The 14,510-nt window shown below is 40.7% G+C and overlaps 1 protein-coding gene across 1 annotated transcript; it reads right to left on the bottom strand.

Moving 5' to 3' along the window:
• Positions 1–9,732: 9,732 nt before the first annotated feature.
• On the bottom strand, positions 9,733–13,772 carry LOC142496425 (nicotinamide N-methyltransferase-like). The gene is made up of 3 exons (XM_075603121.1): positions 13,604–13,772; positions 12,897–13,104; positions 9,733–10,298 (listed from the first exon to the last, which is right to left on the bottom strand). The coding sequence occupies exons 1-3, from the start codon at positions 13,749–13,751 to the stop codon at positions 9,869–9,871; spliced, it is 786 nt and encodes a 261-aa protein (XP_075459236.1). The 5' UTR covers positions 13,752–13,772; the 3' UTR covers positions 9,733–9,868.
• Positions 13,773–14,510: the final 738 nt, after the last annotated feature.

The following is a 14,510-nucleotide window of genomic DNA, read 5'->3' on the forward strand; positions in this document are numbered from 1 at the left end:
AACATTTGAAAAGCTGGTAGAGAGGGATCTCTTATTGTTGGCCAAGGGTTACAACTTCACCCCCAATCATGGTTATAATTTGACAAAGGAAGAACAGGGCAGCATCAAAAGCTTAATGAAAAACAAAAACTTAATCATAAAAAATGCCGACAAGGGGGGTGCAATTGTAATCCAGAACCATGTGAAGTATAGAACAGAAGCCCTTAGACAATTGCAAGACAAGGATTCCTACATGGTGTTAAAATCTGATCCCACAAATGTTTTTTCATCACAAATTAAAAATATTCTAGACTTTGGAGTAATTCTGCAGGTACTGAGTGAGAAAGAAAAAAGCTTTCTTTTGGTTGACCATCCAGTTATTCCCATCTTTCACCATCTCCCAAAGATCCATAAATCTCTGGTTGACCCTCCTGGTCGACCAATAATATCGAGTATTGGATCTTTGGGAGATGGATTATCTAGATATATTGACATTTTTTTACAACCACTGGTCCACAAACTTCCGTCATACCTTCGGGATTCTACTGATCTGCTTAACTCACTTTCAGGTTTCACTTGGTCCTCTAATTTTTTATGGGTCACTTTAGATGTCACTTCCCTTTACACAATCATTGACCACACATTTGGTATCACATCAGTCCAACACTTCCTAAATCACTCAAATTTGTCACTTGCACAATCCACTTTTATTATTGAATCCATTTTATTTTTATTAACACACAATTATTTTCTCTTTGATACACTGTTTACTTACAGACATGAGGCACAGCAATGGGCACATCATTCGCACCATCATATGCAAATTTATTTATGGGATATTGGGAACTCACTCACATTTTTAGCTCTGTTAATCCTTTTCGCAATAGTATTATTTTTTATCGTAGATTTATAGACGACCTGTTTATGATTTGGGAAGGTGATGTAAGGTCACTGACGGAGTTTGTGGACCATGTAAATAACAGCAATTACAATTTACATTTCACATTTTCTTATGATGAACACAAAATTGAATATCTGGACTTGTTATTATATATTGATTCCAATCAGTGTATACAATCAGATATATTTAGGAAAACCAACTCAAGAAACACATTCTTAAAAGCAAATAGTGGTCATCCAAGACCTTTAATTAGAGGCATCCCAAAAGCACAATTTTTAAGACTAAGACGTATATGTTCAGAAGAAGATCATTTTATAGAACAATCTAAGAAATTGGCCTCTAGATTTCAACTTAGGGGGTACAACGAGTATGATCTTCAGAAGGCTTTTGAACATGCCTATCACACTAATCGCACACAATTGTTAAAGAAATGTAAAAAACCAAGGAAAGGTAATACCACTAGCCCTCTATATTTTATCACTCAGCACAGCAGACAAGCAAACTCAATTCGTACCATTGTGGCTAGACATTGGGATGTCTTGAGTTTGGATAATAAGTTAAAACCATATATTGAAAATTAGCCCAAATTTGTGTTCAAAAAAGCAAAGACCTTGTCAGGCTATGTATCTCCGAGCATGTATATTAACCCCTTAAAAACAACTAGAGGTTTTATCTCTCCTGCAGGCTTTTTTAAATGTGGTTTTTGCAAGGTATGTACCTTTGCAAAACCCATTAAAGCAATACAATCTAAGGTCAATAGAGATAAAATAAAGATTAAGAGCTTCATTACATGCAATACTAACTTTGTAATCTACATCTTAACATGTGGCTGCGGTAAGAGCTACATGGGAAGAACAATACGCCCATTAAAAAATCGTATAATGGAGCATATTAGAAGCATAAAAAATAGAGATCAGAGATTGCCTGTAGCCAGACATTTCATAGAATGCCCATTGGGCAATTTAGATTCGTTCACGTTCAGTGGAATAGATCACATACCACTCTCAATCCGAAGAGGAAAGAGACAGAACATCCTTAATCAAAGGGAGATGTTCTGGATATTTACGATGGACACCATGTCACCAAAGGGAATTAATATAGACTGGGAGATAAAGCATTTCCTTTAAATATCTTCTAACATTTCCCTATGGTGTCCCCCTTCAGGCGATCTCTGTCTCTACTTTGCTACTTCTTTTCCTAATGTCTTTTTTCCGAATGTTTTTGCCATCTCTGCTATGTCTGTACATTACCATTGTTATTTGTCATGATATTTGGATTCCATTATGATATATGTGGACTCAAGATCTCCATTGTACACATGGGTCCCTTCTGTAAAAGAATGTAACTTTTACTCTATGTGAAATGAAGTATAAATCAATCATGAGCGATCTACCAATTAACTAACAGAAGGTTTTTTGTAACTAATATGAACATGTTGCAGTTTAAATATCTGCCAGCTACATTCTGCAAGTGGTCCTATCTTAGTAACATTAATTACCAAAACATTGGTTAAGATACATGTTTGGACACAAATTGACTATGTACCCATTTTCATGTGATCTTTCTTTTTATGGTTATTGAGAGAAGAGAGAAGGAAACCTTTATTGTCATTTATTACTTTATTGATTATTATGCTCTTGATTCATTTTTGTCAATATATATATTTCTTTTGTTTTCTTTGTTCTTCCCCTATTCCTTTTTCTTTTGCTTTTTCTTTATATTGCTTCCTTTAGAACAACCTGTAAGAATGATATAAAAAACATAAAAACAAAAAAAACAACATAGAAAATTGAACAACCAATAGCTCTAATATTGCTTAGAATTGATAAATATTTGACAATTGAGCTATAGATACACATATATGTTGTTTAAATTGTTTAAATGGTCAAGTTACACTTGTGTTTAACTATATGGTTAGTATAGAACTTTATAATTAAAACTTTAATTACATTTAATTATTTGATAGTATATGTATGAGATTTGATACCTTAAGTGTTCTGTACATTCCATTATCCCCCTGCTAGTACTTGATTTTAACCAATTCTTGCTCTTTCATTGCAAGAATTTTATAAATTTCTTTTTTGTATTTTTCGTGGTCTTAGTAGGTAGAGGTTAGTTATGTTGTCTTAGTACAGTATATTGTCTGCTCACCTCCCTCTAAGTCTAATGCGATTATAGTCTAATGTGTTAATTTGTTAGGTAATTGATAGTTGTCTATGTTTGTCTCACATGTCTTATTAGTACCCTGCTCCCAGTAGTGAATCACCACGGGTGCATCTTCTCAAATCTGGTGTGCTTAACCCCTTACACATCATGGGTGGTTAGCAGGAACCAGGAGAGGGATGTCACTTCCGGGTGTATTCACTATTTAGGGATCCATGGTAGCAAGTATTTCTCACTCTTTGACAAAGGCCCTTGGCGGCTGAAACGCGTTAGGGGTGAGGGGTTTTTTTTTCCCCTCTCTCTCTTTTTAAACCTCCATGACAGAATAATTTTTTTTTGCGCAGCCCAGCCTCTGTGATCTGTTGCACGGCCGTGCCCGCTGTTATCTCCTCCCCGGTGAGGTCTTTCTATCTGCATTTCCTCTCAGTCTTGGTGCACGCAAGGACCACAAGATGGATGAAAAAAGAAGACAAAGTGAGTTTATTCATTCATTTTATTATTCTTGGAGCATCCCCAGGTCCGTGGGTCATATAGTTGCGAAGCTGTTATGGGGTCTGGGTGGATTTCATAACCTCTCACAGACAACCCTCCACAGCAACGCCAGAACCACGCTCCAACTAGAGGTTCATTTGCTTATATGCTCCTGTATATAATTGTTCTTCCGGATATAGCAACACATGCTTATTAAACAAGTGGAAATTAACTCTGCAGCATTGGTTAATTGGGGTAGCAGCACACCTCAATGCTTTTTCTATGTCGTTGGGCGAGTTTAATTTTTAAACTCTCCTCTGCGTGTGCACCGTACAATGCAATAAACTTATTTGTCATTCTGCAAAATATATCCTCAGACTTGTGTTTTTTATTCACAACTTTCACAGCTCAGATAATATTTTAAACTATATACTGTATATATATAGTATATATTTTTTTAATCTGTTAACATTTTGAGATAAAACAGTTATATAAATATATTGATATACTCATATTTGTTCCTTTTATTAGATTTATTAGACTACATTCATCTTTCATTCACCCAAATGCCAGCCATCTCAGATAACTCCTCACATAAGTTCATGATTAGAGGAAAATGAATGAATCATGACATTATAAAGGATATTTGGCCACTACATCTATTATAATCATGCTGGCTTCATGGATTACTTGAACACTGAGAGAGTGATATTGTTTTTGGTTTCTGTATAATACTCTTTGCCTGGTAGTGGTGTTTGTGCCACATGAGTACAATCTAATGTTCCAATAATATTCGGGGTGCAAACACTTATAAAAAATAATCTTTTTTTTTCTTTGAGAATAAAGATTCTTGTCAATGCGGGTGCAACCAGAACTGGAATTGAGAATAAGGCCTTATGCTAAGAATAGTTCCAATCCAGTATGCAATGTTTACGGGCTAAAAAGAGAAATATATAGTGTAATATTATCTAAATGAAATATTGTGTTACTGAAATATTGTGTCACATTCTTTAATAAATAACAGAATGTGTCTGTGGTGTCTCTTTGTTACATAGAATAAGATTTAGATTTTGATCAGGTCGTGATCATGTACAATCTAAAGACCTGATTATAAAACTGCTGCATCATATCCCTCAAATCTATTAACCCTGCATTAGAAACACAAAACTCACCAATATTAGTAAATTATTAATAATTAAACATAGCTATTTAAATTATTCATAAATCAGTTCATATTTACCAATTTAGGTATAATTTCCCTCACTGAAGGTGTTTAAATGCAACTCTGTATTTTTTTTTTATTAAAATTTTACTAAAAAGCAAAAATGCAGCAATCTGAGTTTATGTAAATTTTAATGGGGAAATGCAATACATATTGGGCCTTATTTACTATGCAGTGTTCTGCTATGTGACGGGGTGAACTGAAAACACCAGTCGTATGCCTGACAAACATATGTGTAGGTTTTCAGTAACGCAGTGACCAGGTTAATTTCAGCTGGGAAAGATTTGGTTATTTGGTCAGGTCCCAGTTGCCTCGTTAAGTGGTTTTAAAAGCCCAAGCTGACCCACACATGCCTGTGTCTGTTTTGAACACGTATGCTGGAGGAAAAAGTACGCGATGAAAGGGCTGTCTTTTCGTATGACATGTATTTCCTTATTTACTACGCTGACTTTGAACAGCCCATGTTGGAAAAAGGGCAAAGCCCTGCTCAGGATTTATCATTCTATTTTGTTTGTTTGCTGAAGAAAAGCTGTCTTTTTTTGTATGCCCCATTTTTTGGAGGCTAAATAAACAAGCCAATTCATAAACCCATATGTGGTTGCATTATCCCTGCAACATGCTATTAGACATCTTCCTGCAGTGGAAGACACCTTACAGTCCAATCAAGTAAATTAACCATTAGGTGTCTTCAGCGCCAGAAGACGTCTTATGGCAGAACGCTGCTTAGAAAACATGGCCCTTGTTTTCAGTCAACAATATCTTATAGATTTTTCTGGGAAATTACCTTTATTTACCTTTAAACGTGTTGTGCTAGTGATGGTTCTATACTTTTTGCAATACTGTTGATGAATGATGCAATTTTTTTTAATCCAATCTAGTTTGTGAACTTCAAAAACAATTGTGATTTATTTTCTACTAGCTGAGAGACCCGGTGTTGCCCGGGATGTAATGTTCCCGCTCCTCTCTCTGTCCTCTCCCCTTCCCCCTCTCTCTGTTTGTCCCCCATTCACATCAATCCAGTCCCCCCCCTCCTTTACAGCTCTGTTTGTCCCCCTTTACAGCTTCATGCAGTGTGTGTGCGTCAGTCATTGTGTGTGCGTCAGTCAGTCACTGTGTGTGTGTGTGCACGCGCGTCAGTGAGTCTGATGCAGAAACACAAACACACAGACTGACTGACTGACGCACACACACACACACAGTCATTGTGTGCGTGTGTGTGTGCCTCAGTCAGTCAGTGTGTGCGTGCGCATCAGTCAGTGTGTGCGTGTGGCAGTCAGTCAGTGTGTGTGCGTGCGTCAGTCAGTCACTGTGTGTGTATGTGTGTGTGCGTGGGTGTGGGGGTGTGTGTGCGCGCGCGCGTCAGTCCGTGTGTGTCAGTCAGTGTGTGTGTCAGTCAGTGTTTGTGTGTGTGCGTCAGTCAGTGTGTGTGTGTGTGTGTGTGTGTGTCAGTCTGTGTGTGTCAGTCTGTGTGTGTGTGTGTGTGCGCGTCAGTCTGTGTGTCTGTGTGTCTGTGTGTGTGTGTGCGCGTCAGTCTGTGTGTGTGTGTGTGTGTGTGTGTGTGTGTGTGTGTGTGTGTGTGTGTGTGCGTGTGTGTGTGTGTGTGCGAGCGTCAGTCTGTGTGTCTGTGTGTGTGGGCGCGCGTCAGTCTGTGTGTGTGCCCACGTCAGTCTGTGTGTGTGTGTGTGTGTGTACGCATCAGTCTGTGTGTGTGTGTGTTTGTGCGCGTCAGTGTGTGTGTGTGTCACTCAGTGTGTGTGTGTCAGTCAGTGTGTGTGTGTGTGTGCGCGTCAGTCAGTGTGTGTGTGTGTGTGTGTGTGGGTGCAGCTGTGAGAGGTTGTGTGCATGTGGCTGTGAGGGGTTGTGTGCGTGCTTCAGTGTGTGTGTGTGTGTGTATGTGTGTGTGTGTGTGTGTGTGTGTGTGTGTGTGTGTGTGTGTGTGTGTGTGTGTGTGTGTGCGTCAGTCAGTGTGAGTGTGTGTGTGTGTGTGTGCAGCTGTGAGAGGTTGTGTGCATGTGGCTGTGAGGGGTTGTGTGCGTGCATCAGTCAGTGTGTGTGTGTGTGTGTGCGTGAATCAGTGTGTGTGTGTGCGTGCGTCAATCAGGGTGTGTGCGTGCGTCAGTCAGGGTGTGTGCGTGCGTCAGTCAGGGTGTGTGCGTGCGTCAGTCAGGGTGTGTGCGTGCATCAGTCAAGGTGTGTGCGTGCGTCAGTCAGGATGTGTGCGTGCGTCATTCAGGGTGTGTGCGTGCGTCATTCAGGGTGTGTGCGTGCGTCAGTCAGGGTGTGTGCGTGCGTCAGTCAGGGTGTGTGCGTGCGTCAGTCAGGGTTTGTGTGCGTGCGTCAGTCAGGGTTTGTGTGCGTGCGTCAGTCAAAGGGCAGGCGTGGGGGGGGTGAAGGGCAGGGGTAGGGGGGGTGAAGGGCAGGGGTAGGGGTGAAAGTGAGGCACAAATTGTTGGCAGGAGTAAAATGTCCCTACACACACACACACACACACACACACGACGGGAGTGAGAGGTGGTTGTGAGTGGGATTGCCACAGATCCGAGGAGGCTGCTTGGCCCCCAAGTGGAGTTAGCTCCGCGGAGTTAGCGGCGGGGGAGTTAGCGCCGGGGGGGTAAGGGAGCGCCGGGGGGGGGGGGGGTAAGGGAGCGGCGGGGGGGTAAGGGAGCGTTGGCGGCTGGGGTAGGAGGGCCGCGCTTACCCTCCGTCCGGGAGCCAGTGCAGGGTGGCGGCGCACGTGGTGGGGATGTTGCGGAGAGGTATGGGTGCGGTGGTGAGGTAGCGCCTCGCTTCCACTCCGTCTTTCCGGGAGCCGGTTGAGAGCGAGGGGGGAGGAGTCTGAAGTTGGCGGCAGGGGCAGAAGGGCCGCGCTTCCCCTCCGTCCGGGAGCAGGTGCAGGGCGGCGCACGTGATGGGGGGATGGGGGGGGAGAGAGAGAGAGTGTGTGTCCTCTTTGGCCCGTCACTCCACCTCAGGCCAATGAGAGGTTTGCGGGGGCGGGCCAAGGGAGCAATCTCATTGGCCTGGCCCAAGTTCCAATCAGATTGCCGCTAGGGACACAGGGAGGGACACAGGGAGACACATACAGACATAGCCACATACGACGCTTTCAGAAATATATAGTAGATTACAAAGCATCAGTTTGTGTGCACATACAGTAACTAATGACCTCCATGCTGCCAAAGACAGAGGTCATTACACTCTGCTCATATTACTCGGCCTCTATTCAGTACTAGATACTGTGGACCACGCACTTGTCCTTCACATTCTCCATACTCTTGGCATTCGTAACAAAGCTCTATCCTGGATCTCCTCTTTCTTCTCCCATCGTTCTTTCAGTGTCTACTTTGCTAACACCTCCTCCTCCTCCATCAGTCTCTCTATGGGGTTTCCCCAGGACTTTGTCTTGGGACCTCTTCTCTTTTCTCTTTACACACTCTCTCTAGGTGACCTAATAACATCTCTTGGGTTCAGATATCACCTCTATGCTGACGACACACACATTTACTTTACAACCCCTGACTTTAATCCTGCAGTACAGACTAAAGATTTTGAATGACTCTCTGCGATATCATCCTGGATAGCCCTCCGCCAACTTAAACTTAACATGGCAAAAACGGAGCTCCTCATACTTCTTCCCAAACCTGGCCCTACCGCCTCCTTTCACATTACTGTTGGAAGCACTATCATTCACCAAGTAGCCCAAGCACACTGCATAGGGGTCACACTCGACTCCTCTCTCATTCTCCTCTCAATTTCAAAAGGTAGCTAAAATCTGTTGTTTTTCCTCTGCAAAATTACAAAGATACACTCTTTCTTCTGTTGCTCGACTGACTGCAAAACCGGACACAGACCTTCATTCTCTTCCATCTTGACTACTATAACCTCCTGCAGTCTGGCCTTCCTGCCTCTCACCTGTCTCCCCTACAATCTATCTTAAATGGTGCTACCAGAATCACTCTACTATTTCCAAAATCTATCTCGGCGTCTCCCCCGCTGAAATCCCTCTCCAGGCTTCCTATCAAATCCCGTATCACACACTCAATTCTCCTCCTCACTTTTAAAGCTTTATACTCTTCTACTCCTCCTTACATCTCAGCCCTTATTTCTCGCTATAAACCCTCCCAACTGTAAGACCCACCTCAAAACACACCTGCTTAAGGAAACATATGGGTAGCTCCATGGCTGATAATTTACACCTCATACATACACCTTGGCCTTTGCAGACAAACTTATCAGAATGCCCTCCTTCTGTCTCTGTATGTTCTTCCTACCATCCCATTAGATTGTAAGCTCTTTGGAGCAGGGAGTCCTTTTCCTAAATGTTAGTTGTATGTCTGAATCACTTCTCCACTTTGTATTATTTATATTATTTGTTATTTATGATTGTCACGTGTATTACTGCTATGAAGCGCTACTGTATGTACATTACATGTATATGTACGCTACTGTATGTACATTACAGTACAAACATACCTGGCAGAGAATGGATTACATGCTGTATCTCTGAGGATCATAACATTCACTCACAGGCCATCTGTATAGTCTTTACTAAAGGATGCATGTGGATACTGACAGTAGTATGGTAACTATGTGGTTTAAGCAGTTGCCGGAGGTCTGTGTAGTCCATGTACTATATGTTTAGAATAAACACTTGTTCCTAGAAGGGACATTTCATGTATATTCTTCCTACATACAGTATGGGCTTAGTATTTACTGCGGACCTCATCCTAAATTTACACAATGTTGAGTTTGAACTCTGACGATGTATGTCTTTCCAAACAAAACTATTATGCTGCTATTTGGACCCTAGGGAACGGGAAAAAGGCAAAGACATTATATATTGTACTTGAAAATCATTTATTTTTATAATAAGCTTTTAGCAATAAAAATGTATATTTTTAACAGAAAACAATTTTGTTTGTTATAAGCAAACACATAAGTGTCCTCACTTATTGCTAATGATTGTCATTCAATAGATATTGTGCATGGACAGAAGAAAATAAAGAGACTTTTATTGATTATACAGTTTTTTAAAAGGTCCTGTTGAACATTGTAAATGGAGGAATCCTGTAATAAATACATATTCCTATTTTACTCTCCTAAGTAAATATTAATTAGTCAGAATTAGATTATTAAACCTCCCTCTCCTTGCGCGCTATAACATATGCAAGGTGTTCATAATCTAACATATCACAGCCCTTTTTGCTGGGTAGCAAATTCATATTCTCAATGACGTACCCGGCATCCCTGAGAGCCTCTCTTAAAAACTTCTTATCATATGGCAGGATAAAGAACTTGTGCTCACCAAGCTTATAATATGTCATGTTTAATCCCACAAAGAGTAACAGGTGACCCCCAATATTCAGTAGTGACGCACATTTTCTCAGATTGCTCCGGTAAGCATCCTTATCTCTGCTAATAGTGTTTAGGCACCAAAGGCTGAGAACACAGTCCACTTGTGGCAAGATGACAGGATCTAGAGGATTGTCTTTAGAAACATCCCATTTTACAACCTGTTTGACGGCTCTTCTTACTTTGTCTTCCTTTACCTGCCATTCCTCTCTGAAATTAAACACAAAATACAGTACTATTATTAGTGCCTGAATATGAGTGTGTGTGTGTGTGTGTGTGTGTGTGTGTGTGTGTGTGTGTGTGTGTGTGTGTGTGTGTGTGTGTGTGTGTGTGTGTGTGTGTGTGTGTGTGTGTGTGTGTGTGTGTGTGTGTGACACCTGCAAGCTCATATTGAACCCCCGAAATAACCACAACATATATATAAGCATATAAGTGTCACAGAGGAGTGCTACTGACATGGCAATATATATTTATAACCAGAGACAGAACATGAAACACAGACAGAGCTCAGTGCACATCCAGTGAAACTTATACACGGTACAGTGCCTAAATATATATGTATAGATATCTATTAAATACAATGGTCTTTTATTTTAACATTTTGGCCAAAGTGTTGTAAGCCCCTGCGCCACTACATGGCAAACCACATCTCAAGGGTCCCTAACACTAATATAAATTCTTTATAACCTGTGCATTACCAGGAAGAATGATTTATAATAAATCTGTCAAAATTAGTTGATAGTTCTAAGTCTGATTGAAGACTTTATTAACCTGTACATTAACAGGAAAAGCACTCTGTATCAGATTTGTCACAATCATACTGCAAGCAAGCAACTACCCCTGAGAGTGGGAGATGCTATGGAGTTAGCATATATATATATTTATATAGTCATTAAAAAGAAAGTAAACCCTCTTTGAATTCCATGGTTTTACATATGAGGACATAATAACCATCATCTGTTCCTTATCAGGTCTAAAAATTAGGTAAATACAACCTCAGATGAATAACAGCACATGACAAAATTCACCGTTTCATTGATTTAACAAAAATAAAGCCAAAATGGAGAATTCATGTGTGAAAAACTAAGTACACCCTATTGCTTATATTTGAATTAAGATGCTAAGTAGCAGACAGGTGCTGCTAATCAAATGCCCTTGATTAATTGATCGTCAGCAAGTGTGACCACCTCTATAAAAGCCGAAGTTTTAGCAGTTTGCTGGTCTGGAGCATTCAGGTGTGTGGTTACACAATGCCAAGGAGGAAAGACATCTGCAATGATCTTAGAGAAGCAATTGTTGCTGCCCATCAATCTGGGAAGGGTTATAAGGCCATTTCCAAACCATTTAAAGTCCATCATTCTACAGTGAGAAAGATTATTCAAAAGTGGAAAACATTCAAGACAGTTGTCAATCTTCCCAGGAGTAGACATCCCAACAAATTCACTCCAAGGTCAGACCATGCAATGCTCAGAGAAATTGCAAAATACCAAAGTGTTACATCTCAGACTCTACAGTTAGCATGTTAAATGTTAAAGTTCATGTCAGTACAATTAGAAAAAGACTGAACAAGTATGGTTTGTTTGGAAGGGTTGCCAGGAGAAAGCCTCTTCTCTCTAAAAAGAACATGGTAGCAGGGCTTAGGTTTGCAAAGTTGCGTCTGAACAAACCACAAGACTTCTGGAACAATGTCCTTTGGACAGACGAAACCAAAGTGGAGATGTTTGACCATAATGCACAGCGCCACATTTGGTGAAAATCAAACACAGCATATCACCACAAACACTGTGTGTGTGTGTGTCTGAGTTAAGTTATGGTGAGGAAAAAAGTGACAGAAACCCTCCACAGCAAAGCATATAGCAAATGTAAATATTCAAAAACCATTTTATACATGGTTCCCTATAGGCTTAAGCTTGCTGCATGGTCACAGCTTTGAGCACAGCCAGGGCTAAGATGCATAGCCAGAAAACCCACCCACAGACAGCTGTTTCGACCTTAATGGGTATCATCAGTGTGGGGTTGGTTAACTGGCTATGCAATGAAGCGTAACTTAACTCAGTATGGTAAACCCCATCCTTTCTCTCCACAGTGACAACGGAGCTGTATTTAGATGTGAATATGTTTTTTAATTAATATTTGTTACGCTTTGACTATGCACACTGTGTATTTATTCCCTGGGTCAGGGACCTCCCACTGGCGGTATGAGGGCGAGTGAAGCACTGCTGGATTTCTAAACTTGGGGAAGGACTGTAAAAGGGGATAAAGAATGCAGGCTTACAGACATGGGTTACATTTGCACATCCCCTTTTCTTCCCCAAATATTAAATACATTTGGCTGTATTAAATATTACTGGGGCAGCCAGGTTGTACGGTTCTAGGCTTAACCAGCTGGGCTTTTACATTTATTGTGCGATGCCAGCTACCCCGACCGTCACACATATGTATAAGTCTAACTGCTGAATAGAACTGGTTCTTTGCTCAGTGCTTTTACATACTGTAGTGAGTATACAGACACTGGACTATACATAATTATAATACAATACAAAGATAAAAGCACTAGGTAGAAACAATAAACATTGGGGGAGAAGAATCTCTACCTAAAGAGTGTACAATGTATGGGGACACTATAAGGTAATGAATCTAAGTTAGGTTAATGGGGAATGAATAGGAGAAAGGAGCTTACATACAAAGCACATCTTAGAACTTTTGACATGTTTAGAAGATGGAACATGAAGATGGGGAGAGAATATCACTGGCACATACATATAGTATTTGTCTTGTAATAACGTACTTGGAAATATGTTACTGTACCTGTTGCCTTCTAGTTCACAAAGAGCCTTTGCTGCATATGACCACTCAGAAGTTCCTGGATCCTTTTTAAGCCATTTCTCAAATTCCTCGATATTTGGCTCAGAACATTCTATCACAATAATCTCTTTGAAGATATCACTGGCTGATAAGAGATGATAAACTGTTGGGCCCATGGAGATATCAATCAATATGTCTCCTCTCACACGCCCTGCACCAACAGTTAGAAAGAATAAAATACACTTTTATTATATTTAACAAGCTTTTTTGGTATTGAAAAGAAAAACGTCCTATTTCCCAATACAGTAAACAAAGAATACATTTTAAAGCAGCAGGTAATAAGAACATGAGTGTATATCTAAATGAGACATTATCTGTGTTACATTTGGTCTCACTGGAAGCAAAATAAGTTGCTTTTTATTTCAGTTAAGAAACCACCTTTTCGACACAATGCACTTTTACTTTGTATTTAGGAAACACGTCTTTAGAAATAACCACTCGGTATTTAATTATTTCACCTGCAGATGGGGGCAGGAGGCAAATCACATATATAGAGTGCATTGGCTTGATATTTAATTATTAGTTAATAAAAAAATGATTAGTAAATACATTTTTAATATTAGTGTAATAAATATGTATTCATTTTCTCTATATAAAAATATCTGTCTATCTCCACAAATTCATTCTATGTCAACAATAAATATACAAACGTGAAGAGAACGTTTCATGCAATTGTTTCATAGGGTAATCCACGAGTTCTTCTATCAAGTGATAATTTTCATCACAGAAGTATATCTCTACAAGTCCTTTTGGGTCAAATTCTTCATCATGATAATGTTTGTAAAGGCTGGAATCCATTGCAAATCTTTGGTGCAATCTTTCTGCTGCCTCTGATGTGATGTTGGACAAGTCTTGTAATTACTTTTAAATCCATCACACAAGTCATTAAAACAGATATTAAAACTGGATTATACAGAACTTTATTTGAACACAAGGATTCTTTTTTCACATATTTACACTTCTAATATGTATTGTCTTTCTGCCAGTTGAGAAATTGTAACCCATCATATTCCCAGGGCTGTTTTATAAGTGAGTGTGCAATGTGTGCTTTGAGTGTGTGCAGTGTGTGCTGTGAGTGTGTGCAGTGTGTGCAGTGTGTGCTGTGAGTGTGTACTGTTTGTGCAGTGTGTGCTGAGTGTGTGCAGTGTGCTGTGAGTGGGCGCAGTGTGCTGTGAGTGGGTGTAATGTGCTGTGAGTGTGTGCAGTGTTGGCAGTGTGCTGTGAGAGGGTGCAGTGTGCTGTGAGTGGGTGAAGTGTGCTGTGAGTGGGTGCAGTGTGCTGTGAGTGGTCACAGTGTACTCTGAGTGTGTGCAGTGTGTGCAGTGTGCAGTAAGTGGGTGCAGTGTGCTGTGAGTGGGTGAAGTGTGCTGTGAGTGGGCACAGTGTGTTGTGAGTGGGTGTAGTGTGTGCAGTGTGCTGTGAGTGTTTGCAGTGTGCTGTGAGTGTGCGCAGTGTGCTGTGAGTGTGTGCAGTGTGCTGTGAGTGTGTGCAGTGTGGTGTGAGTGTTTGCAGTGTGCTGTGAGTGTGCGCAGTGTGCTGTTACTGCCCCCAGCCTGC

This window comes from Ascaphus truei, chromosome 6 (assembly GCF_040206685.1).
Source record: "Ascaphus truei isolate aAscTru1 chromosome 6, aAscTru1.hap1, whole genome shotgun sequence".
Classification (NCBI taxonomy): Eukaryota; Metazoa; Chordata; class Amphibia; order Anura; family Ascaphidae; genus Ascaphus; species Ascaphus truei.